The 27,531-nt window shown below is 34.9% G+C and overlaps 2 protein-coding genes and 1 long non-coding RNA gene across 3 annotated transcripts; all 3 read left to right on the top strand.

The window, feature by feature from the left end:
* Window positions 1-6,259: 6,259 nt before the first annotated feature.
* On the top strand, window positions 6,260-15,937 carry LOC115708837 (uncharacterized). Its single transcript, XM_030636885.2, has 27 exons — window positions 6,260-6,612; window positions 6,701-6,766; window positions 6,943-7,029; window positions 7,149-7,205; window positions 7,313-7,377; window positions 7,492-7,661; window positions 7,902-7,963; window positions 8,157-8,240; window positions 8,334-8,493; window positions 8,739-8,854; window positions 9,047-9,175; window positions 9,494-9,565; window positions 9,703-9,798; window positions 9,883-9,960; window positions 10,128-10,256; window positions 10,883-11,059; window positions 11,223-11,426; window positions 11,507-11,620; window positions 11,726-11,973; window positions 12,322-12,367; window positions 12,449-12,697; window positions 12,856-13,086; window positions 14,342-14,433; window positions 14,661-14,889; window positions 14,982-15,338; window positions 15,432-15,505; window positions 15,590-15,937. The coding sequence occupies exons 1-27, from the start codon at window positions 6,505-6,507 to the stop codon at window positions 15,690-15,692; spliced, it is 3,603 nt and encodes a 1,200-aa protein (XP_030492745.1). The 5' UTR covers window positions 6,260-6,504; the 3' UTR covers window positions 15,693-15,937.
* Window positions 13,093-13,490, top strand: LOC133033299 (uncharacterized). Its single transcript, XR_009685569.1, has 2 exons — window positions 13,093-13,348; window positions 13,411-13,490. It is a non-coding gene; the product is annotated as an uncharacterized LOC133033299 (long non-coding RNA).
* A 6,306-nt stretch (window positions 15,938-22,243) lies between the features above and the next one.
* On the top strand, window positions 22,244-26,084 carry LOC115709021 (pentatricopeptide repeat-containing protein GUN1, chloroplastic). The gene is given in 5 exon segments (XM_030637082.2): window positions 22,244-23,434; window positions 23,437-24,460; window positions 25,111-25,327; window positions 25,447-25,631; window positions 25,716-26,084. Coding segments are annotated over 5 exon segments (2,616 nt in total). The 5' UTR covers window positions 22,244-22,509; the 3' UTR covers window positions 25,981-26,084.
* Window positions 26,085-27,531: the final 1,447 nt, after the last annotated feature.

Genomic DNA, 27,531 nt, shown 5'->3' with positions numbered 1-27,531 from the left:
CGCCGCTAATGAGTGGGCGGGAAAATTCCCGCCCGTTACATTTAAATGTATTAGCGGCGGGGTATTAGCGGCGGACCCCGCCGCTAATAGTATTTTGTTTTAAAAAAAAATTAAATTAATTAATTATTATTAGCGGCGGGGTCCGCCGCTAATACCCCGCCGCTAATAGGCCTATATAAACCCCATCAGCCCCAACTTTACCATTTTTCTTTTCTTCTTCAAAAATCAAAAAATCAAACCCTAATCCCCTTTCAAACCCCACTCCGACCACTCCCAAACTGCCTACCCCACTCCGAACCGTCAGCCCCCACCGCCTCTGCTCGTATTTTGGTGACAATCGCACACCGCCCTTCAATACAGGTATTCATCTAAACTTTCTTATTTTTATTTGTGTTTGAATTTTTTTTTGGATTGTTTGTGATTTATTGTTACTGTGGTATGTATATTGGTTTTTTTTTTAATTTTGTGTTAGAAGAGTATAATATTGTTGATTGTAGTATATATATAATATAATGTGTATATATAGATATATATTTTATTCGGGTATATATATAAATTTTGTGTATTAGTTTGCTGGAAAAAAAATATAAAATAATGATAATTTTAATTACACTGCTATAATTTTTTTCTTATTTTTTGAAAAAGGAACATTCTGGTCATGAAGATAATTGGTTAATTTTGACGAAAATTGATAAAAAAAATAAGTATTATATATTATTTTGTGTATATATATAAGATTTAAGTATTATATAATATAATATGTGTATATATATTAGATATGAGTATTTATTACTAAAAATAGTTCATATATATAATTTATTAACTGTTTATATAATATATATATAATATAATGTGTATTTATACATATATATTTTATTAGGGTATAATGTAATGTGTATATTTATACATATAATATATATATATAATATAATGTGTATTTATACATATATATTTTATTAGGGTATATATATATTATTTTGTATATATAAAAGATTTAGGTATTATATAATATAATATGTGTATTGTTTGTAAATTATTTATATAATAATGTTACTTTTGTTTATGTAAGTGTATATTATATATATATTATTTTGGTAATATTATATATGCTAAAAGATTATATTTTGTATAGTTTATATAAATATTTTATTAATGTATTTTTTTTTTACTTTTTTAATTTATTTTGTGGAATTGTATGTATTTGTTATTGTTTATTTGTTGTTGTTATATTATAATTTTTATTTGATGTAATTAAGTTTGTTTGGTATGTTAAATATGTAATATTATCTTAATATAGTGAGAATGGTGAAAAAATTATCAAATATAATTTTAGGTTGTAAGTTTTGAAATTTGTTATTTTTTAAATAAAGAAAAATGAAAAGAATGAAAAAAATAAAAAAGTATAATATAACATAATAATATAAATATTAAAAATTAAAAAATTATATAAAATGAATTTTTTAATTTTAATATAAATTGTAATTAAATTAATAAATTTTTATGTTTGGTTTTTAGAAAAAACTTGTTAATGGAATTTTATGTTGTGATAATTTAATTATTATTAAAAATTGAGATTAATAATAAAATTAAAAAATTATAATTTAATATTAATTTTATTTTATAAAAATAAACATTTAATTTTTTAAATTAAATACAAAAAAATAAACTTTTAATTTTATAAATTAAATAAAAAAAATAAACTTTTAATTTTATAAATTAAATAAAAAAAATAAAGTTTGAATTTTATAAAATAAATAAAAAATTAGTTTAAATTATAATAAATTATATAAATTTTTAAATAATATATTTTTTTAAAAATAAATAATTCGTAAAAAGAAATTTTTTATTTTTTTAATTTAAAGTAATTGGCAATTAAATGTATAAATTTTTTTAAAAGTAATTATTTAAATCTAGAAACTAAATTTTGTCAACTTTTAATAAATTGTTTAAAAAAAATAATTAGTTAAATCTAGAAACTAAATTTATTACTTTTTTTTTATATAAATGAATAAATAACATAAAAATTAAAATGTTTTTTTTAAAAAAAATTTGTTCATTTTTTTTTTAATTTAATGAATAAAATTTTTATTTAAATGTGTGTAATTCATAAAATATTCATAAAATTTTATTAATGTTGAAAAAAATATCTCAATACTATGGTATATTTAGAAATATATACCATAGCTTTGTTATATTTCTTAACACTTTACAAATCATTCAAATTTGTAACACTTTAATTGTCGCCTAAATTGTAGATGGCGACAATCGATAAGTCTTGGACCAAAATCAAAAATCGTGGTTGTCATGAATTTTGGAATGGTCTACAAGCCTTTTTAGCAATGGCATCAGAACACAAGGATTGTGATGGAAGAATTCGATGTCCTTGTGTAAGATGTATAAATAGTAGGTTTGAAAAAATAGATAGGGTTAGAGCACACGCATTTGATCGAGGTTTCATGCAAGGATATGAGAAGTGGATTTATCACGGCGAGCCTGAGGATGTTGTCGATGATGTAGCAGTTGCCGATGTCTTGCATAGGCAAACTTTCCGTCCGTGGTTTCATAAGAAGGTATAACGACAAAATTGTAAAGTTTTAATTCAATCATTTATATTCCTCTCATATTAATACATTTTATGTATTTAGATATATGAGTTGCACAAGCTTGGGACTTTACAAAATGGTGATGAGTTACTCGCTCTCGCTTCCGGGTCCGATTACTTAGCAACATTTTACGAAGGTTGTGTAGTGAATGGTGTTCGGTTTATTGCATCAAAGCGAGACCAAAAGCGGAAGACACAAAATAGTGGTATTCTTTATTCTTTGGGCGAAGGGTTTAATTATTACGGCACACTTGAAGATGTAATCACTATATCTTATACTGGTGCATATACAGTGTCATTGTTTGAATGTAAATGGTATAACACTAATCCATTAAGAAAGAAGACAATCACTGAAAATAACATAACTAGTATAAATACTCGTGGATATTGGTATCAAGATGAACCGTACATCCTTGCTAACCAGGCGAAGCAAGTTTTCTATCTTGAAGATCCACTCAGAGGTCGCGATTGGAAGGTTGTTGAAGATATTTGCCATCGACAAATTTGGGACATTACTGACAACGAAGATGAGACTGATGTAGATGTTGTTAGTGATTCTAACTCTGCCAATTTTGTGTTGACGGTTGATCTTGGAGAGTTGATTATCTAATCGAATGAACCTCCAGTAATTGTTGAATCGTCCGATCAGTTAGTGGATTCTGAGATAGAGAATAATGAACTTGATGAAAATTATGTTGCTGAAGAAGTAGATGATTTACTAGTTGAACATGTGGAGGATGAAAATGTAAACTTAGTGAATGATGGAAATGATAGTGATTCTTCAGTGTAACTTTTATTTTGTAAACATTTGTTACTAAAATTTTTTACAATTAAAGGACTATTTAATTTCTTTCGCATTAACATTTGTGTGATATTTCAATTATGTGTTTCACATTTGTGAATTCTTACATTTTTTTCCGTCTTCAAAGTAAAGTAAAATGTCAGCTACGTTAGCGACATACCACGGTGGGGATGGTGATGGCAGGGATCCCCCTGATCCTTCTAGGGTACCGTCGTCTTGCGAAGCAGGTTTTCATATTTTTTCAAATCTACAATTGTTCTGAATATAAATAGTGAATGTATGTTTTACTAATAAAATTATTTTTCCCTCGAATATATATAGTTCCACCTCCGGTCAGAAAGGGTCGTGGGGTTGCCGCAAACGCTAATCTCGAAAAAAGGAGAGATCTTTGGTAAGCCCTTGCCGGTGGAGGTAGATCTTGAAACAGGCAAAGTTGTTGGCGCTGAAGCAAGCAATTATGTTTGATTTCTTGGCCAACAAGTAAGCATGTTGTGCCCGGGTGGTCATCTAAATTTTTCTGATGTACCCCAACAATACAATGATCAAGTGCTCAATCGAATTAGAGTGAGTGATTTTTAATTATTAAAAGTTGTAATAATTTTATGTCCTCATTTATAAATTAACATAACTTTAAATTACTTTTATTACATAGTACTACTTTGATATCGATGGGAATCCCCATCGAGACCTACTTATGGGGACTTTATATTCGGTGATGGCGGAGCGGTATAGTGAGTGAAAGACACTCAGACACAAGCATTTCAAACAACATTACAAAAAACCAGAAGATTGGGACACAGTGCTCAAATTCCGCCCTGACTACTTGAATACCGAGACTTGGAAACCGGTTTGCGAATTGTTCGTTAGCGAGGCATTTTTGAATCGTTCAACTAAAAATAAATCGAATCGGCAACTAATGAAATATCCAACAACGCAAGGCACAAAATCGTTGGCGTCCATACGCCACGGAATGGTATGTATTAATTCTTTAATTGTTAAATGTTTCATAAAAAAAAATTCTTTAATAGTTAATAATATTTTTTTCTTATAATAAACTAATTTAATTGTTTATATTTGTATAGGGGGGTCCTCCTGGAGAGCATGTAGTTGAAGCATGGAAGGAGATCCATGTGAAAAAACCGTCTGGAACTTTCGTTAATGAATTAGCTGCAAAAGATTATGTAAGTGATTAAAATGATTTATTATTAAAATTTATATTTTATATTAATTACATATTCTAATAATTTTGATTTAAATAAGAGGAACTGATCAAGGAGCTTGATAGGAAGCGACTGGAACGACAATCCCAGAGCGATACTGGGACTGAATCTCAATCTGATACTGGTTATCAGTTTGACGTTATGGAAACAGTTCTAGGCCAAAGATCTGACTATCAAAGAGGCGTGGGTAAAAGGCTCAAGGGCAAAGGAAAGAAACCAATCCCTCAAACTCAATCAACGGTGCCTCCCCAACCAACTGCCGAAATGATGAGCACTGTGGCAGATATATTCTCAGCTATGCGTGCCACTTGGGGGGTAATTTGACGCCTGAACAACGTGCCCAAATATTTAACCCACGCTTTGACAATTTCATTCAAACGTATAGTCAGTCGCAGTCGCCTGGTGGTTCGTCTTCTCAGAGTCATGCCGCTCCTCCGGAACAGCAACAACAACCTCCTTCGCAACCACAATTTCAGCCTTCCTCGCAACAACAATTCCAAAATTTGTCACAGCAGCAATTTGAAAATTTTTTGCAGCAACAACAACCCCAATCTTTTCCTCAGCAGTTTCCTCGGCGGCAATGACAGTCGCTCGCCAATGGGAAATCGGTTCTTATACCGAACACCGTCGTAGTCTCCTCCGCTCGCTCGAAACTTTCTTGATTTTGGATTATTTGGGAGTTCATCGCAGGAGAACCAATTTTTTTCAACTCCCATTTTCAACCAAGCTGAGCTCGGTAATTTAACGCTGGGTTTATCATCAGACCAAGCGTATGTGCCTTCTCCGCCACGGGCTTCGGGGACTCGTACCGAAAATAATCCAGATCAAGACTTCATAATTAGAGACCTGAATGAAGATGTTAATGAATAATTTATTTATGTTTTGTAATAATTTAGTTTAATTTTGAGACAATATTTTATTAGGATTATTATGTTAAAGTTAATTACTTTGGAGACAATTTTAAATTATTAATAAATTTTATTAAATTGTTTTAATTATATTAATTAGATTTATTTATTAAATATTCGTATATTAATTAATTATTTATTTATATATAAGATTAATATATATTTATTATTATTTATTATTTATAAATATTTATTATTTTTTTTATTCTAATGGGTATTAGCGGCGGAGCAATAGCGGCGGGACCCCGCCGCTATTGCCCTGTGTCAGTTTCGAAACTATTAATAGTATTAGCGGCGGATCCTGTTTTTGGCCGCTAATACTATTAATAGCGGCGGACCAATAGCGGCCGAGGTCCGCCCCTATTGCCCTTTAGCGGCCAGATTGTGGACCAATAGCGGCCGAGGGGCCCGCCGCTATTGGTCCTTAATGTTGTAGTGCAACCCCACTGAGCTAATAACGCTTGATTCATTTCGCAACACTTTCGAAAACCAAGACCTCTCCGAGATTTGGGAAGACACAAGTGATCCCATGCCTCCTTTTAGATACCACGTATTCCTTATTCTTGTTAATGAGCATTTGGTCAATTTTATTTTATTTTATTTTATTTTTTTAAAAAAAAGAAGAAGAGAGGCTTCAAAATTAGTAAACGACGTGTCGTATGTACCAATACGGAAACGATAGTCATATCACTAAGAAAGTCTTGAAAAAGAAAAAAAAGAAAGAAAGAAATCCAGCCTTAAACCCTCCGCTAGCACCAGAGCAAGCAAGGGTCACAAACAGTCTGCTGTAGTCGTAGAGAGCCAACGAGAACCATTTCAATCCATTTTCTATTTATTTAATTAATTTTAAGTTAAAAAAAATAAAAAAAGAATATGTAAATGATCAGATCTGTTTATTAATATCACAGAATAGTAGGAGAGTAGTAGCGTAGCCCTTTCTCTCTCAGCTCCAGAATTTGGGAGCCAAAAACCATGAGAATCATCGAAGCTTTATCACTCTTCTTCTTCTTCTTCATTCTTTTCTCTTCATTCTCTGCTATCTCCGCCGATTCCATCCATGGCTGCGGTGGCTTTGTTGAGGTCAATCTCTATTTTCCATTTCATCGATTTATTTATTCGATTTTCACAGCTTGTGATTCTGATTTTGGTGGTGTGGTTTTTTTTCTAGGCAAGTTCGTCATTGGTCAAAGCGAAGAAGGCTAGCGATTTGAAATTGGATTATTCGCACATCACGGTACTTTCCGCCCCCCCTTTTTTTTTTCAATTGAAATTTTGACTATATTATATTTATCTATGTATGCATGTGTTTTGGCGTTAATTCATCTGGCATTATAGTAAACTTGTATCTGTTTTACTTGAACTTTGTTCTGAGAACTTTTTAATTGGATCTGAATTCTGCTGGTATTTTAGATTGAACTTAAAACACTTGATGGACTTGTCAAGGAGAGAACTCAATGTGCTCCCAATGGTTATTACTTCATTCCAGTATATGACAAGGTATTTTGTTAATCTAGCAGTCGGACACTGTTTTGTCATGAATTTTTACTAACTCTCAGTAGTCTGGGGGGCCGGCTCTAGCTTTTCTGTGCTAATTATGTTAAGTTTTTCAATTGCAGGGTTCCTTTATTATTCAAATCAATGGACCAGACGGTTGGTCGTGGAATCCAGACAAGGTTTTTAGAAATTGCAATTATTATTTACGTAGTTCCTTCTCAAATTTTGTGCCATGTGCTCCGTTCACAGGGAATCAATTTTCTGATGCTCAGATATTTTCTTGCAGGTTCGAGTAGCCGTTGATGATACTGGCTGCAATGGCAATGAAGATATCAATTTTCGGTTTACGGGGTTTGTTTTATTAGCTCCTGTTTTGTATTTCACTTTGTATTATTTTGTGAGCATATGATGTTTGGACATGGTTAGGATTAAGATACAAATTACTTTTTGTACAATTGGATTAAGGTTTACTATCTCTGGGAGAGTTGTGGGAGCTGTTGGTGGTGAGAGCTGTCCAATTAAAGAAGGCGGGCCATCAGATGTAAAGGTTGAACTTTTGTCTCCCGGTGGTGATCTTGTTTCTTCAGTTCAGACGTCATCAGGGGGGAGCTACTTGTTTACAAACATTATTCCAGGTATGAAAGTGCTGCAATCACTTGCCCAGGAGATTTATGAAGTCGTACCTTATATTGTAGCTAAGCTATATTAGAAATAGTCAACTCATCAAGTTAACTGCAGGTTTCCTTGTGGATTTCTACAACTGATCGGATTTTCTTTAAATTTGTTTTCTGGATTTTTCATAAAACCATCTCTATTTTTTCAATTGATAGGAATATTTTCTTACCTGTGTGTGTGTATTTTAATTATGGATGCAGGAAACTATGAATTACGTGCTTCACACCCTGATTTTGAAGTTGAGACTAGAGGTTCAAAGGAGGTTCAGTTTCTTTATCTTTCGCACTATTTCCTTTAAAGACTGACCTTATTATTTTCTTCTCCTATCCTTCTCTGCTTGGGCTCTTATCATTCATTACACTTTTCTTTTTTTGAGGAAAATCTCTCATTACACTCAATATGACGGCATGCATTATATGATTCAGTTCATTGAAACAAGTCATCTTGTCTTTCAGGTGAAATTGGGCTTTGGGAATGGCGTAGTTGATGATATTTTCTTTGTCTCTGGGTATGATATTCGTGGGTTAGTTGTCTCTCAGGTACATTTTTTTTATCTTGGACAGTGGCTGGATAAAGTGCAATAATTATGCTTCACTTAACTCACTTATATCTTTTAATCTTCTGTCAAGTAGGGAAATCCAATATTGGGAGTTCATATCTATTTAACCTCAGATGATGTCTTAGAGGTAGATTGCCCCCAAGGTTCTGGTACTGCCCTTGAAACAACGAAGGCTCTTTGCCATGCTGTATCTGATGCTCAAGGAATGTTCATGTTTAAATCCGTACCTTGTGGTAATTGTCCCTGTCATGGTGCATGTTTAAAGCATTTTTTTTCCCACCAATCCTTAAATGCTTGCCGAGCATTGGAAACTCATGGGCTTTATGTATTCTTTAACAAACTCATGGGGCTATACTTTATCCCCTAATAGGGTTGAGCTAGTTTCAATCACTGTTTTTTGCTGTTCATCTCAAGTGCTCTTCATTTGTATTTAAGGGTTTTTGAAGGTAACAGATTCCATTTATTTTACCACTTCCAGGAACTTATGGGCTTGTACCTTACTACAAGGGTGAAAATACAGTTTTTGATATTTCACCTCCTGTCATGTCAGTGACTGTTACACATCAGCATGTGACAGTTCCACAAAAATTTCAGGTAACAATATGTAGTAGCCAATACGAGCTTTTCCCTTTTTTATTTAAGCATTATATGTTTGTAAAATTATTACTTTTTTGGTGTTGAGATCATTTAGAAAGAATAATAGATATTTTTTATCCCATTTTGTGCTGCTCTGAGTTAATTGCTGTAAGAGTTATTCAAGTTTAGCATACCTTTTACTTCTTACAGGTCACTGGATTTTCTGTTGGAGGCCGAGTCCTTGATGGACATGATGTGGGAGTGGAGGGTGTTAAGATTATAGTTGATGGTCATGAAAGGTCTATCACTGACAAACAAGGATATTATAAGCTTGACCAGGTATAATGATGCATTACTCTCACAGTATAACAATTTTGTCTAACACTGTTGGGGTGCAGGCGACTCTAGCTTTTAAAAAATAGCTTGACAAGTACACAGATTCAGAGACATAGAAGAACAAAAAAGTAGTATTTTCATATGAAATCTGATTCCAAAATCTTCATGATTATTGTTATCTTTCCTTGGGTTATTTATCAGGGTTAGCATGGTGATTATTATTATTATAATATTATATTTTTGTATCACTGTTGTGTTTATTCAATTTTTTATCATTTATGGAATTGTTGAAAATTGAGGTTACAAATCTAATGTGTTTAGGTTACATCAAATCGTTATACGATAGTGGCTGTGAAGGAGCATTACAAGTTTAGCATTTTGAAGGATTATCTGGTGTGTTTTTTTAACAATGTTATTTTTCATACTTATTTTGATTTTCAGCATTTTTTATTTTTTTCTTTATGTGGCATTAACAAGTTATACCGAATTTATGTTCTTATTCCTTGTTTTGTGTTTGCCTTGTTATTTAGGTATTGCCAAACATGGCTTCAATTGTGGATATTAAAGCAGTTTCTTATGATGTATGTGGTGTGGTTCGGATGGTTAGTTCTGGTCACAGGGCAAAGGTAAAAGCTGAATTCCTTTTGTTTTCCTGTTCGCTAACCCAGTTCCGCGTCCTTATAGGATTTAATTTGACACATGAACTGTAGGTAGCTTTGACTCATGGACCAGAGAATGTCAAACCTCAAGCGAAACAGACAGATGCCAATGGAAACTTCTGCTTTGAGGTATACTGATGATGGTGCTATATATATTTTATCAATTATCTAGAATACTCATGTTTTTAAGAAAAATGTATTACTCTTGTATTTTGAGTATTTTTGTTGGTCAATTTATTATTTAGACTTTTTTGTTCTTATAATATCAACTTTCTTCTTACTGTCAAATTGTCCAGGTTCCAGCAGGTGAATTCCGTTTATCAGCTTTGCCGGCCAAACCTGACAGTGCTTCTGGACTGATGTTTTTACCACCTAGTATTGATGTAGTGGTTAAAAGCCCCTTGCTAAATGTTGAATTTTCTCAGGTGAGTTGATGTTTTCTTGATTGTTTACTACCAATACTAGAGGAGTTGATAACAAAAATCCTTGGATATCAAATGCTCAATTGATGCTCTTTATCTTCACAAATAACAAATGTATCTCCTTGGAATTGCAATATTTAATTTACTCAAAACTGACACTTAATCCAAGATATATAACTGAAAAAATTAAATAGTTCTGGATTAAAGGAGTAAAGAAGAATATGGATAGAAGATTTAAAGAAAAAGATAGTTTTACACTATTTGTTTAATATTATGATTTTTTTTAACGAACAATATGTGTTTAGTAGTGCTGTAAGAGTCACTTAAAAAATAAAATTAATTTCACCAAAATAGATGGAGGTGTGAAATTATCAATTTGTTAACCCAATGGAATATATTTATTATTTATAAAATGGAAAAGATATGTGTTTCACTAAATTAAATAGTTTTTTTTTTTAATTTTTCCCAGTCGATCTCTCATCAGTATTTGTTGAAAGATTTGAGCATTCCTTTTGTTGTTTCCCCCACATGAACAATAATCCTGTTCTCTCTGTTGGATGCGTGCTTTTCAATTTTTTCATAACATATTCTTTGGATTTTAATACAATATTTCTCTTTCAACAATTAAGGCTTTAGTCAATATACTTGGTACGGTAGTATGCAAGGAGAAATGCGGTCCATCTGTTTCTGTTACTCTTTTGAGATTGTCTGATAAGCGTAACAAAGAAACAAAGGCGGTTAGTCTGACTGATGACAGCAACGAATTCTTAATTTCCAAAGTCATCCCTGGAAAATACAGGCTCGAGGTTGGTTTTTAAAATATATTCCTGCTACCTTTATTTTATATAGGATACATGTATTTTGCGTTTTTCTACTCACATCTGATTGTTAATAAAAACTTCTTTCTGCTACAATTGCACATGAGTTTTTCATGCTTGTCACTGATGCTGAATCTTTCTTTTATCTTAGGTCAAACACAAATCCCAAGAATCCATGGGTGGGGAAGATAATTGGTGCTGGGAGCAAAGTTTTATTGATATTGATGTTGGTGCTGAGGATGTACAAGGAATTGAATTTGTTCAAAAAGGTTACTTGGTCCATATTATTTCCACACACGATGTTGATGCTCTTATGACTCAACCTGATACATCTCCTATAAATTTGAAGATTAAGGTATCATCTGCTTATTATGTTTTCATGAAATACCTCTCACAAAACATTGATGCTCATGGATTTACTTTTGTTACGTGCAGAAAGGCTCTCAGCATATCTGTGTAGAGTATCCGGGAGTGCATGAGCTATATTTTGCTAATTCATGCATTTCCTTTGGAAGCTCATCCATCAAGATTGATACCATTAACCCATTGGTACAATGGCTTACAACTATATTTTCCCTTTGTTTAGTTCTTTTGTAGCTTGCTTGTGGTAAAAACTTATCTCTGTGCTTATATCATGATTTGTTATTTTGGTAGCCTGTCCATCTGAAAGCAGAGAAATACCTCCTTAAGGGACAAATCAAAGTAGTGCCAAGCTCACCTGATCATGTGTCTGAGTCACCTGAGAATTTCATTGTGGACATTTTAAATAGTGAGGGCAGTTTAATAGATAGTGCCATATCTAGACTTTCTTCCAGTGGAGATGAAACAAGTGGTGCTTTGTATGAATATTCTACTTGGGCTAGTCTTGGAGAAAAACTTATATTTGTTCCTCGGGACCCAAGGTACACTTTGATAGTTGGATGTCTTGGAACTGTGTTATTTTCTGATTTTTTGATCTTTCTCAGTATTCATCAAATATTTTGTCATTCTAGTCACTCAATGGTCTTCGTAAGTCCATTTGAATAAGTGCTGATTATCATTGATACGCTCATATTTAAGCAGGAAGTCACTCCTAAATGTTTAACTTAAGTATATCTTTTTATTTTTTAATATTCCTATTGATCATTTTACTACTCTCTTCCTCATTGTATTATAACCCTTATTTGTGTAAGAAAACAGATATGGCTATTGTTACTGAGCTGCATTTAGTTTCTGATTATGAGTCTAATGTTTGCCATTATGTATTGTAGAGAGAACACGGAGGGGAAGATATTGTTTTATCCCAGACAAACTCATGTAAGGGCAGAAAATGGTTCTTTTTGTCGATAGCTTTTGATTGTGTCATCAATCATATTGATATCCATATTTGTGTTGCAGGTCTTGATTAAAAATGATGGATGTCAAGCTCCCATCCCTCAGTTTTCTGGTCGGTTGGGCTTATACATTAAAGGATCAGTTTCTCCTCAGCTCTCTGGTGTTCATATAAGAATTCTTGCAGCTGGAGACAGCCAAGTAGCTCAACTTAAGAATGGCGAATTAGTACTTGAAACTGCCACTGGTACAGATGGCTCTTTTATTGGAGGACCTCTGTATGATGATATTGACTACCATGTTGAGGCATCGAAGGTCTGACAACTTGATATTGGATCTGTTACCTACCATGTTATGTCATAAGATAGTTTGGATGAGTTATAGATCTGTTTAAGTGTTGACATATTTTTATCTTATAACCATTTAATTACCGGCAACTGATTGTTGTTTCCTTCATCTGTTATCTATTGCAGCCCGGCTATCATTTAAAACGACTTGGAGCATATACATTTTCTTGTCAGAAGCTTGGTCAAATTTCTGTACGCATATATTCGAAAGATGATGCTGAGGAACCAATTCCTTCTTTGTTGTTATCGTTGAGCGGTAATGACGGCTATAGGAACAACTCAGTATCTGAAGCTGGTGGAATGTTCCTATTTAGTAACTTATTTCCTGGAACTTTCTATTTGCGTCCTCTGCTGAAGGTACCCTTCTGGATTAATTGGATTTCTTTTCTGCTTCTTTTCCCTTTTTTCTTTTCTGCTAGGTACTTCTAATTTGGGGGGTTATGTAAAGGGAAATTTGATTTTCTATACTTAGAAAATCAAAAAATTTGATTTCTAAACCAATAATTTAAACCATAAAAAAACTATACCTTTATTTTTCAAAACCCCAAAAATACCCCCAAACTAAAACTATCTCTCTTTCTCTCTCTATCTAGCCGGTCCCAAGAATCCCACACCCCAGGTCCGATGGTCGGACCATGGGGTCCGATGGGGTCCGACCAATCGGACCCATCGGACGCCAAGGTCCGACCATCGGACCTCTCTCTTCCCCTCTCTCTCAAATCGCGGGAAAAAAAAAAAAAAAAAAATTAAAAGCCGGTCGGACCTTCGGGTCCGATGGGTCCGATGGTCGGACCCATCGGACCGAAGGCCATCGGACCCGAAGGTCCGACCATCGGACCTCTTTCTTCCTCTCTCCAAAATCGCGAGAAAAAAAAAAAAAAAAAAAAAAAAATTTAAAAGACGGTCGGACCTTGGGGGTCCGATGGGTCCGACCATCGGACCCATCGGACCCCCAAGGTCCGACCATCGGACCTCTGTCTTCTTCCCTCTCTCAAATCGCAGGAAAAAAAAAAAAAAGTTTCAGAGACTGGGGTTGCTCTTTCGGGTTGGGGTTGGGGTCGGAGGGGTTGGGGTCGTGGTCGACGGGGGTGAGGGTGGTGATCGGCGTTGGGGTTGACGTGGGTGGGTGAGGGTGGTTCGGGTGAGGGTGGGCGGTTGGGGTGAGATAGAGGGAGAGAGAGATGATGCAAGAGAGAGAGAGAATATTGTGAGGGGGGGTATTTTTGGGGTTTTGAAAAAAAAGAATAGTTTTTTTAGGTTTTAAATTTTTGGTTTAGGGAAAAAAATTTTTGATTTTCTAAGTATAGAAAATCAAATTTCCCTATGTAAATCCTGCATGGCTACTGAGGAATTTTTTTATCTGTATGAATTCTCTGTATCTATTAGTCTTTAGGTTGTACAATTTCTCAAAAAAGGTTTTTGGTCAGCACGTTTAATCTCAAGCTTTAGCCAGGAATGATAGGTTTTGTTGGGCTCTGAACATTTTATATTTTCATAAATTTCTAGTTTTTCACAAGTCACAGTTAGAAATTTTGTAATGCACGATGACCCTATGTTTTAATTTTTTCTTTAATAATTTGCTTCACTTGGCGACCTTATATTGTTCTTGCAGGAATATGCTTTCTCTCCTCCTGCTCAGGCGATAGAACTTGGTTCCGGTGAGTCTAAAGAAGTTGTCTTCCAGGCCACTCGTGTGGCATACAGGTATCATGTTTCAGTCTCTTTTGTTATTTTCATCTAGTTCCTCACATTGAACTCTAGTCATCTTAAAAGCTATTTTCGAAAGAAGAAAACATGCATTTATTTGTAATGTGAAGTTAAATATATGTATATATATATATTTTCTAGTGTAAACGATATACATTTGTCATTTGATTTTTGATCCTGTGATCTTGTAAGGACTTATTAAGATTGTTTTATTCTACTTTCAGTGCCATGGGTGTGATTACTCTATTGTCTGGCCAACCAAAAGAAGGTGTGTCAGTTGAAGCCCGGTCGGAGTCAAAAGGCTACTATGAGGAAACAGTGACTGATTCATCTGGGAGCTATCGTCTGAGAGGACTTCTTCCCGACACCACTTATGTCATTAAAGTGGTAAAGAGGGACGGTCTAGGAAACAATAAATTAGAGAGAGCATCTCCTGAATCTATAAATATCAAGGTTGTTCAATCATTCCTCCATAAATTTGATATCCAAATAATATTTTCTAATGTTTTGTTTCACTAATTTGACCATGCTGAATATGTTTGTAGGTTAAATCAGAGGACACCCGAGGATTGAATTTTCTCGTGTTTGAACAGCCTGACACTACTATTTTAAGTGGCCACGTTGAAGGGAAGAAAACAGAGGAACTACAACCACATCTTCTGGTTGAAATCAAGTCAGCTAGTGACACATCTAAAGTCGAGTCCGTCTTCCCTCTTCCACTTTCCAACTTTTTCCAGGTGAAGGACTTACCAAAGGGTAAGCACCTTGTCCAGCTCAAGTCAAAACTTCCATCGAGTACACACAAATTTGAGTCAGAGATTATTGAAATTGATTTGGAAAAGAGCTCTCAAATTCACATTGGCCCATTGAAATACTTTATTGAAGAAGATTATCAAAAACAGGTATCATTTTTCTCTCTAATAGATTAGTTGATACTTGTAACCTTAATGCTCATTGTCAGACATGATTGAATCATTTTTTTTCTTTTTTAACAGGAGTTAACTGCTGCACCGGTGTATCCTCTTGTTGTTGGCCTTTCTGTGGTTGCACTATTTATCAGTATGCCAAGGTACTATGCAGTTTGATTTTGATTTCGGACTCCTGATGTTTAATGACAAGATAATGATTATTATTATTCTCTTATGCCATGAAGGTTAAAGGATTTATATCAAACTGTGGGAACACAAACACCGGGATTTAGCGCGGCCGCAAAGAAAGAATTGCGAAAACCAATTTTGAGGAAGAAGACATACTAATTACCAGACAATTGTTTTTGCCCCCTATACAAGGAAGGCATCGAGATCCAGTTCGTCTGGTTTCAAAGTTTTCATTAGTTGATTCTAACCAACATTTACAGTAGTTGTAGAAAGCACATTATGATAATTTTTTGATGTGGGCTTCTTTTAATCACCACTACCCTTAGGGGTTTAGTTTAAAATATTTATTATCTTCCAATTTTTATCTACGTTTCTTACTAATAAAAACTTATGTTGTATCAAAATTTTAGTCTCTATTTAGCTTTCTCATTAGTTTTTGGAGAAATTTGGGGCCATAATCCTTAAGTTTCAATTAATATACATTTAACCTCCTGTATTTTTTTTTTTGGCAAAATCCTTAACTTAGTTTTTGTTTGCAAATCAAATGTATCAGTTAAATTGATCCAAATAATTTTAATTATTTTAATAACTTTCAAAATTATTTACAATAATATAAAAAAAATTAAAAGTGATAAATTTTTTAAGCATATTATAAAATAAATAAAAAATTAAAAAATAAACTGAAAAAAACCTGAATTTAAAATCCAGATTCTTTCTATCAATCTATACTCCTTTCTCTTTTCTTCTTCTCTCCCTCTTCTTGCACAGGTGACTGCCCAGCTCGAGTGTGCAAGATAGCAAAGGCGGAGGACGGCAGATCAAGGAAAGAGACAAGGTACTCTGGTCATCTTGACAGAGAATTGCGTGAGACAAGGGTTCTTGGCCACTCGTGGCCTCTGTTCTCGCCGACATCGATGGAGATTTTGAATGGAGGTCATCATACAGGTTGATGGAAGCAAAAGAGATGAGAGCGGTTCAAATATAAGTTTAGTGATTTTCTTCTTTTCTATTTTTCTTCATTTCTTGTTCTTGTTTGAGATTTGGAATTGGGATTTTTTTTATCTTATTTTGTAAGTGATAATGTTTGAAAAATTTGATTTTATATACATACATTGTCCCAAAATTAATACACTAAACATTAGTATATCATAATTGTTAGAATATGCACATTTTTTCTAAACTTAAAATTACCCCTCTCAAAAACCCACCAACTCGACTCTCTCTCTCTCCACCCGAAGCAACATCCCAACTCAAAAATCCAGCCACAACCACCGTCCCAACCCAAAATCGTAGCCAGACCACCGTCTTAACTCGATCTCGCAACCAAGACCACTGTGACTACCCAAACCCCGACCACAACCATGTACATAGATGTTTAAGGTAAGATTTGAATCCCTTTTTTAAAATTTTATGCATGTGTTTGTTTTAGCATTTAATTGTTCATTGATTTAGGGTATATTTTTTTTTGGGCATTTTACAAAAATACTGGATTTGGGGTAATAGTTTTCAATTTTACTGCCACACGGCAGAATTAACATTTATACTGTCCTCCCCTTTTTTTTTTCTTTTATACTGTCAACAACAAAACAAAACTATGAGGCCTCCATCTTTGACAATCACAGACATAACCACCACAACAACACCAGACACCTAAAATAACCATTAATTCCGACAAGAATAAACAAAAGCAGTAAAATCGACGTCAATAAATAATCATGGCAAAACAACGATAAAACAACACTAAAACAATCAAACAAAACAAAAGAAAAAAATGATTAAAAAAACAAACAATCTGCTGCACAACCTCAACACCAGATGCAAAATCAACTATATTTGCAAGTCTATTCCTAGAAAATTATAAAAAAAAAACTACTAAAACAACACTGAAACAACACAAAAACAAATGAAGCAAATATAACTACTTAGAAAAATATAAAAGAAACACACACCTCAAAACTCTCTTGTGAGTGAGCTCGTCAAATATATTTATAGGAGAACCAAAAGAAAAAAACCACAAAAATAGCCAAAGAGAACGAAGAAGAAATGTATTTATAGCCTCCATCTTCCACACTCACAGACATAACCATCACAACAACACGAGAACACCCAGAAAATACCTATTAATTCCAGCGAGATGGAGCAAGGGCAGTGAAATCGGCATCAAATAAATAAATCATGAAAAACAACAGTAAAATAATACTAAAACAATAGTAAAACAAAAAAAACAATAAAAGAAAAAAATGATCAAAAATTAACTATGTTGTGCACATCCTCAATACTAAATGCACTATATTTGCAAGAAAAGTTCTAGAAAATTAGAACAAAAAAAAAACCACACTAACTCTTATATTTTCAAAAAAAAAACATAACTAAGAACTTCAAAAAATTAAAAAAAAAAAAAAAGAAAAGAAAAGAAAAGAAGATGAAGAAGAAGAACTGAACATGAAAAAAAAATAAAAATCATGAAAAACAACAGTAGAACAATACTAAAACAACGGTAAAGATGAAGAAAAAAAAAACTTGAAGAAGAAGATGAATATTAGAACATGGGGGTGAGATTTATTTGAAAAGCTAGAAGATAAAGATGATGAAGAAGATGAATAGTGAGAAATGGGAGTGAGATTTTTAAATCTATTTAAATAAAAAAAAAGAATGAGACATGGGTGTGATTTTTAAATTTATTTAAATAAAAGAAAAAGTAAAACATGTCACTTTTATGACACATCCCATCAACCTTTTCATCAAAATAATAATTATTAAATTATCTCAAAAAATAATAATTATTAAATAATAAAAATAATAAATAATAACTTTTATATCCATTAAAATAAAAAATTAAATAAATAATTGAGCCCATGTCCCAATCAATCTAAAAAAAAAACAAAACAATAACATAAAATTTTTGGCAGCCGAAAAAAAAAAAAAAAAGTTGGCGGCTAGAAAAAAAAAAAAAACAGTACAAAAGTTATTTTGGGAGTGTAACAGTATAAAAGAAAGAAAATGGGAAAACACAGTAAACTGTGTAAATTTCCCTTTTTTTTGTAATGCCTGATCTGTGATATGTGTGAGTTTGATTAGATTTAGGGTTTGTTTTGGGTTATATCTCTGTTACTGTGAGAAACCTGGGTTTTAGCTTAGGCCCGAAGCATGTTTGATATAAGCCCAATATAAGTCTAATGCAAGTGGGTTTGAGATAATAATAGAAGTTGAAGATAGAGGTCTGATAGAGCCTGATGTAGGTTCGAGATAGATTCAATACTAAACTACAGATGCTTAGGTCCGATAAAGGACGATGTAAGGTCCGAATTTTGATTATTTATGTGCTTTTTTTTTGATTTTTTTGTTTTTTTTTTATAAAATGTGTCTATGTCCGATGTAGGACGATTGTGGGTCCGATAGTGTGTCCAACATTTGTACTTTTGCATCGTATTGCTACATGTCTGATTGTGGGTTCGATAGGGGACGATTGTTGTCCAATAATATAATAGTATTTTTTATATTTCCAAATATACATGTAGGTCCAATAGAGGATGATTGTGGCCGATAGTGGGACCGATATTGATTGAGTTTTCAATTTATTTTGATGTTTTTGTGTCTGATACTGGTCCAATATAGGCCTGATATTGGTCCTATATTTTGCTGCAGAATTTCTAACTTGTATTTTCTTGTATTTTTTTCCAGAATTCAAGACCACCACACCTTATAATTCCACTCTTAGAGTAATACACAGGCTGTGTCACTTGGCGTGACGGAAATTATTACTATCCGAGGATTAAGGCAAAATTTGACGAATTCCAATTATAGGGTAAAGTGAAGGAATTTCCTTTCAAACAATTCTTTGAGAGAAAATCGCTAAACTTTTCGGGGGCATTGATCCATCAGTTATTCACGCATAAGATCAAATTTGAAAAGCCAGATGAGGTACACTTTTTTTTTTTCGCAAAGAAGAGATGCAGATTCAGCCGGGTCGAGTTTGCATTGGTGATGGGGTTGAACTTGTTACCTGGGCCTACAGAACAAGAAATGAAAGAGAAAGGAAGTTCGAATTGGTTGATTGTCGAGTACTTTAACGGTGATCCATCCATCCATCATTGTCAGAATTTGAAGTTGAAGATGAACACCCGATAGGTGTTCGATAAATGTCCGATAGGTGCTCAATATTGACACGATAGCTTAGTGTCTAATGGTGTTCGATGGTGTCTGATATGTATGATGATAATAATTTTTTTTTTTTTTTTTTTTTTTTTTGTATTTTCCATCCCCTATCGGTCATATATCGGACCGCCATCAGGCAGTATCATGCACGAGGCTCAGATGAGTATACATAGTTCATATCGGGCACATATTAGACTACTATCGGACAACATCGTACTTATAAGGCCTTGTAAGTTTTGAGAAACAACTATTGGCAGTTATTGGGGCACTATCGGGCTGTATCGTCCAACTCTCTATGCTTCATCATATTGAGATGGTATCAATTTACTATCAGAACTTTATCCTTAACCTTTAAACCATCCCTGTATTGGATCCTATTGTCCCAACATCAGACACTATTGGACTATACTGAAAAAACCAAAAAAATACAAATTTCTACCTAAACTCGATTTACACAAATTAAAAAAAAAAAAAAAGACAGCAAAAAATACTAACAAACCACGCATTGAACATTTAAACAATATTCTTAATCATTAAAACAATAAAATAATATCAAGAATCAAAGGAAAACAATAAACCATTATTTTCTTGAAAATACACCTTAATTTATTTTCTTCAGCTCAATAAATGTCTTTGTTACAAGATTTTAGTGTCAAAGTCTTGTACAATTGATAATTTGTTTAGAGAAGAAGAGAGATTATTGGGTTTGCCATTTCGGGTGTAAGAATGAGTAAAAGAAAAGAGAGAAAAGAGAAGAGAAGAGAAAATGTGTTTTTGGTAATAAAGAAAAATGAGCCTACTCTTTAGATGTTTATCCAACTTTTTTTTTATCCCTTTTTTGTAGAGAAATTTATTGAATCACCGAAAGAATTTTTATTATTTTTGTAGGTAAATTTTTAATGAAAAAATGACTAAAAGTGTTGGAGGCCAAGTACCTCAGGGGCAAAGATTTTCTCTCGTGCAAATACAAAAATTCTGATTCCTGGTTCTGGAAGAATGTTGTGAAAGCTAACTCTATATTAAGGAAAGGGGCTTGTAGACTAGTGGCTAATGGAGAGACTACTAGTATCTGGCAGGACCCCTGGATTCCTCACTTAAAAGGTTTCTGTCCGAAACCAAGAGGGGGCGCCCCCTCCAACCTCAACCATGTGGCTAATCTTGTTCTTGGCAATGGCCAATGGGATAACCAAAAGCTGAACGACTATTTTGACCATGACACGGTAACTGCCATCCTCAAAGGAGGGCAACCCTCTGGTGTCGGGGATGATAGATGGATCTGGACTCTGGAGAGAAATGGACAATTCTCGACCAAGTCTGCTTACCTTGCTCAAGCCTTGGACAGAGCTCCCCATTGTGTTGTCGCCCCCAAGCTGTGGAACAAGCTCTGGAACAGCAAAATTCTCGAGAGACATAAGGTCTTATGGTGGTGCATCCTATCTAGTGCCCTCCCGGTAAGAGCTGTGCTAGGCACTAGATTCCTTGTGGAAGATCAAAGCTGTCCCCTCTGTGGTAGGGGGGGCGAATCCATCGAACACCTGTTTCTTTCCTGTGAGGTGGCTCTCCATTTCTGGCGTTCGTCTCCTTGGGGTATTTATCCAGTGTGTGATACAGGAATTCGAGTCTGGGACTGGGTTAAGTTCATTTGGGATCTAAAACATAAAGGAGTTTGTGTTGATGATATATTCCTCTACGCTTCTATTGTAGTAGATACCATTTGGAGAGTGAGAAACGAGAAGGTTCATAATAATTACCCTGTTGATGTTAACAAATGCATTGCTAATATTTGTAATTCTTATGCAGATATGTATGATTCCTTGCTCCATAGTCCTCCCCCAGCTTTAAAGGAAACTTGGTCCCCTCCTCCTCAGGATTGGATCAAGCTGAATTGTGATGTCAAGGTGGGTTTGGACAGCATGTGCATAGCGGTAGTGGCAAGGGACCATCTAAGCAGAGTAATTAGTGTTCGTACTGCTCGAGAGAATTTCTCGGACGTTTTGTGTGGTGAAGCGGCGGCCTGTTCTTTGGCGGTGTCAGTTGCTCTGGATCTTGGCTATAAGTATGTAATAGTGGAGAGTGACTCGAGTGTGGTTATCAACGCCATCAATGGGAAAGAGTCTCGTTGGGCAATTGATAATTACATCTCCTTTTGTTCTAAGTCATCCCACGCTTTTAGTAGTTGTTGTTTTTCCTTTATTAGTAGATCTTGTAATTTCGCCGCTCATAATGTGGCTAGGTGGGCGTTCTCCCATCAGACCTTTGGGCCCCTTCCGGTTGACTCTGTCCCGGGAACCCTGTTTTGTAATGACCGTGAGGTCTAACTAATTATGCATCTATGATATTAACGCCTTTTATCAAAAAAAAAAAATGACTAAAAAAAAATACAAGTTAAAATCTTTCAAGTTTTTTTATTTAAAAAATGGAAAATATTTAACTTCCGACCAATTTACCTAACCCAAGACCATACCCAACCACGTCAGCTAAAACGCTGCGTTTTGTTATCATCAAACGTAACAAGTATTTCGGATGAATGGCTAAACAAGTGATTTCGTTCTTAGATTGGGTATACAGTATTTATGGGAAGAAAAATTAATAAGTTAAAAGGGAAAGACGGAAATCTCAATGTATTGTCGGAATCTAAAAACACAAAATCAGGAAAGCCGAGCCAACTCAGCTCTCTTCTCTCTTTCTCTCTCTAAAATCTTACCCATCATCCTATTTTTCTTTATGGGCTACTCTCCATAGCTCATTTTTCTAACCAGTACCAAACCCTACCTAAACCCTCCATTAAAGCTTCTCCTTTTCTATCTCTATCTCTGTTCTAATGGCGTCCACACCACCGCACTGCTCAATCACGGCGTCAAAGCCCTATCAAAGCCACCAATACGGTCAAAACCCCAACCTCAAAAGTCAGCGGCAGACCAATCGTCAAACTCAGCAATGGACTTCTCAGAAAGTCTCTTTAACCAAACCTTTACCGGCGCCTCCGCCTCGGAACACCGCTAAACCCGCTTCTACTACGGCTAGTCTATCTCAAAATCCTGCCTTTCAGTCTCTTTGCCCTCTCTCTGCTCCCAAGTCTGAGCTCGCTGCTGTCTTCTCCGGTCGTCGGTCGACCCGGTTCGTCTCTAAAATGCATTGGGGACGCCCCAAGACCACCGTGGGCTCCCGCCATACTTCGTTTGCTGAGGAGGCTCTGCAGCAGGCTGTTGTGTACGGTAAGGATGATGTGGGTCTTGATGGTGTTTTGCTTAGTTTTGAGTCCAAGCTTTGTGGGTCTGATGATTACACTTTTTTATTGAGAGAACTTGGGAATAGAGGTGAGTGTAGGAAAGCAATTAGGTGTTTTGAGTTTGCTGTTTCTAGGGAGAGGAGGAAGACTGAACAAGGGAAATTGACTAGCGCCATGATCAGTACACTTGGTAGGTTAGGAAAGGTTGAGCTTGCTAAAAATGTGTTTGAAACAGCTTTAAATTCTGGTTATGGAAATACTGTTTACACTTACTCAGCTTTGATTAGTGCTTATGGACGAAGTGGGTATTGGGAGGAGGCAAAAAGAGTGCTGGAGTCGATGAAGGGGTCGGGCTTGAAACCGAATTTGGTTACTTACAATGCTGTGATTGATGCCTGTGGTAAAGGGGGAGCAGATTTTAAGAGGGTTGTGGAGATTTTTGATGAGATGTTGAGGAGTGGAGTGCAACCTGATCGAATTACCTATAATTCACTCCTTGCGGTTTGCAGTCGAGGGGGTTGTGGGAAACGGCTAGGAAGTTGTTTAATGAGATGGTGGAGAGGGAGATTGACCAGGATATATATACCTATAACACACTGTTGGATGCAATTTGTAAAGGAGGGCAGATGGATTTGGCTCATCAGATCATGTCAGAGATGCCATCAAAGAATATTTATCCTAATGTGGTGACTTATAGTACCATGATTGATGGCTATGCTAAAGCCGATAGATTGGAAGATGCCTTGAATTTGTTTAGCGACATGAAGTATATGGCTATTGCTCTAGATCGAGTTTTGTATAACATACTTCTTTCGGTTTATGCGAAGCTGGGTAGGTTTGAGGATGCAATGAGTGTTTGCAGGGAGATGGATAATGCTGGGATCACTAAGGATGTTGTGTCTTATAATGCTCTTTTGGGTGGGTATGGAAAGCAAGGAAAGTACGACGAAGTCAAAAGAATGTACCAACACATGAAAGAAGATCGACTATCTCCAAACTTACTAACGTATTCAACACTGATTGATGTGTATTCAAAAGGTGGTTTGTATAAGGAGGCAATGGAAGTTTTTAGGGAGTTTAAGCAAGCAGGATTAAAGGCTGATGTTGTTCTTTATAGTGAACTTATCAATGCTTTATGCAAAAATGGGATGGTGGAGTCAGCTGTTTCTTTGCTTGATGAGATGACAAAGGAAGGAATTAGGCCGAATGTCATCACTTATAATTCAATTATTGATGCGTTTGGCCGACCAGAGGAGTTAGGTTCTTCACTTGATGCTGCTGCCAGTGTAGAAAGTAAGCTCAAGGCAAAGTCTTCGGTTTCAAATCCCCATGAGGATGCAATTGAAAGTGAGGTTGGAAATAAAGCCGACAGTCAAATTATAAAGATGTTTGGGCAACTTGCTGCAGGGAAAGAAGGGCAATGGAAGAATAATAAGAAGGGTAGTCAAGAAATCTTATGCATTCTAGGAGTCTTTCAAAAAATGCACAAGTTGAATATCAAACCAAATGTTGTCACTTTTTCCGCAATTTTAAATGCTTGCAGGTATGTTTCTTGTTCCTATGCTCTTCCATCTTCCAATATATTCAGCGTTGCATGAAGGTTTCAACTGGTCTTATATTTGTAACTAGTTATTGTCCACGTTAGTGTAAAAATATACGTTTGCTTATGCGATCCTAGAGCTAAACATATTACTCCAGACTAAAACTAAGCCCTTGTTTGGACGTTCTTGAATTTTAAAAAGGAAAAAAAATAAAATCCAAAGGATTCTTGGATAGAATCAATAAATTATGAATATTCTATTTTCAGAAAAAATTAGACTGGAGGGGAGTGTATTGTAAATTTAGATCAATTACAAATGTATAAAAAAGAAAATATTAAAAAAAATGTCTCATGTCAAATTTATGGAAAATATTGTCCTTCATTTTTTCTCTACTATTTTCTCTCATAAAGTTTTTCCTGCCTAAATGTCGGGTTTGGTTAACTGAATTGGGATGATGGATTTTTAATTTTAAATGCAATAGCCATATTTGATGATACAGAGTATGGAATAACAATATAATCATCTGATGTAATGAATAATGAGCATATTGAGCACCATATGCTTTCTGTTTCCTTCTAATATTCTGATTTCATACTGCATAATCCAAGGATCTCACTGAATAAGAGGATAATTTGTCTCGTAATAAATGCAGCCGATGTAATTCATTTGAAGAAGCTTCAATCTTATTGGAGGAGCTCCGGTTATTTGACAACCAGGTCTATGGTGTTGCCCACGGTCTTCTCATGGGCTACAGGGAAAATGTTTGGGTTCAAGCTCAGTCTCTGTTTGATGAAGTAAAGCAGATGGACTCTTCCACAGCATCTGCTTTCTATAACGCACTTACAGACATGTTATGGCACTTCGGCCAGGTAAGTTTACTAAGTTCTGGTCTTTAATGTCTGCTGCCCAAGTACTTGAATTAAACTCAGGTTCCAACCTAAGATTGATCTTATGCAATAACTTGATATTCTTAATGTGGTTTCATTAGAAACGAGGAGCCCAACTGGTAGTTCTTGAAGGCAAACGCCGTAACGTGTGGGAGAGTATGTGGTCAAATTCTTGCTTAGATCTGCATCTAATGTCTTCTGGGGCTGCACGGGCAATGCTCCATGCTTGGCTGCTCAACATACGGTCAGTAGTGTTTGAAGGCCAAGAATTGCCGAAGCTATTGAGGTATGCAAGTAAATCTATAGTGTTTTGTCTGTGATGACAACAAGAACGCAGAAGTTTGAATCTTGTGTAAAAATTTTGGTACAGCATTTTGACAGGATGGGGTAAACACAGCAAAGTGGTTGGAGACAGCACTCTAAGACGAGCCATTGAGTCTCTTCTAATCAGCATGGGAGCACCTTTTCAGGTGGCAAAGTGTAACATAGGCAGATTTACTTCGTCAGGGCCGGTGGTGGCTGCCTGGTTGAAAGAATCCGGCACACTGAAGGTGCTTGTTCTTCATGATGACAGGACTTATTCACAGACCGCTAAGTCAGACGGAATCTTTAATTTGCAAACAGTTTCCTTGTAATACTCAGTGTATCGTGTTTGCATTTATTTTATAAATATGTTAATATGATAGCTTAATTTATAAAAGTTTTCGTGCTAATGGAATAAGTTCTGCCCCTTCAAATATATACCAAGTTTTATAACTTACATTGTCGATTATATACCCTTCACCAATTTACTTAGAGATTCATACAAGCACAAGCAAAATTTGTTTTTGTTTCAATACAAATGATTACAACAATGAATGATGATGAATATATTCCACAGCTTAAGATTACATACTTGGAAAGCCAGGGATTTAGTAGGTAAGTCTATACTCGAGCCAACTTTGAAAAAAGCAACAAAGACGGAAGTGAGATGTTCCTTCCCAATCTAATCAGAAGTAGGAAGGAATGGATGGAGAATTGATGAAGTTGGTTGTAATGAAGAAAATCATATAACTACCACATAGCATTTTAAGTAACTGCCCTCCCTCCCCTCCTTTTCATCGTGACAAGTTTGTTGCTTTTTACAATATTATATAGGGCTTTTTTCATAAATGTACAACAAAAACAAAATAATTACAAAAAAATGTGCAAAAAAAAATTATTTTAAAAATTTATACATTTTGAAAACTTATTACATGAAACCATACATTTTTAATATGTTTATTAAACCTCAAAATAAACAATTTCGTAAAATTAATTAAACAGATTTATAAAAATAAACAAGTTAAATATTTTTTTATTAAAAGATAAATGTTTATTATCTATTTTAGTATGAATTATTATAATTTAATAAGATTTTTTTTAATAAAATACAATATCAAAATTATAAACATTAATGTATATAAATATAAATCAATACTTAAAATTACTAAAAATAAACATGACACGTAGAGTGATATAATAAACATATGTGAATATTATTATTTTGTTTATTAAAGTAGTATGTTTAATAAATAGAAAACAAAATAAACATATATATACAAAGTATTTTATATTATTAGTATGTTTATTATAATTGTAAACGTAAAAATAGACATAGTCAATTTATACTATACTAAAATAAGTGTGACAGTCAGTAGTCCCGTGATCCGTAAGGGGAAATACCGGGTAAGCTGTGCAATCCCACATCGCCTGGGGAAGGTCAAGTGGGATGATTCTGAGACTGTGTAGGTATGGGACTGCACAGTTAAAGATAGCTTAAATGGATTGATTGGTACTACCTATGTCAACAAGGTGCATCTTGTTTTTCGGTAGCCCATCACGAAAGAACTCCATAGTTAAGCGTGCTTGACCTGGAGCAATTTTAGGATGGGTGACCTCCTGGGAAGTTTTCCTAGGAAGTGTGCGAGTGAGGACAAAGCACGCTGGAAACACTCGTGTTGGTCTGTAGGGTCAGTCATCAATCCAGGAAGGAGTCAGAGTGGCGTATTCGTGTATAAGAGCCATTCATTCCGTGGGTGTAAGGACCCAATGGAGGCTTGAAGCGGGGACGTTACAAATGGTATCAGAGCCTTGACCCAGCCGGAAGTGTGGTCGACGAGGACGTCGAACCCCGTAAGGGGGTGATTGTGACAGTCAGTAGTCCC

The sequence above is a fragment of the Cannabis sativa genome, unplaced genomic scaffold, assembly GCF_029168945.1.
Source record: "Cannabis sativa cultivar Pink pepper isolate KNU-18-1 unplaced genomic scaffold, ASM2916894v1 Contig3, whole genome shotgun sequence".
NCBI lineage: Eukaryota > Viridiplantae > Streptophyta > Magnoliopsida > Rosales > Cannabaceae > Cannabis > Cannabis sativa.
This window is presented reverse-complemented; position numbering and strand designations above follow the sequence as displayed.

What these genes read in the sequence shown, in the direction of transcription:
- LOC115708837 (XM_030636885.2), top strand. Translation starts at nt 6,505, where the DNA reads ATGAGAATCATCGAAGCTTTATCACTCTTCTTCTTCTTCTTCATTCTT. An exon ending in ATTTGCGTCCTCTGCTGAAG is followed by an intron (nt 13,087 to 14,341) that starts GTACCCTTCTGG and finishes TTGTTCTTGCAG; the next exon opens with GAATATGCTTTCTCTCCTCC. An exon ending in AAGAAGATTATCAAAAACAG is followed by an intron (nt 15,339 to 15,431) that starts GTATCATTTTTC and finishes CTTTTTTAACAG; the next exon opens with GAGTTAACTGCTGCACCGGT.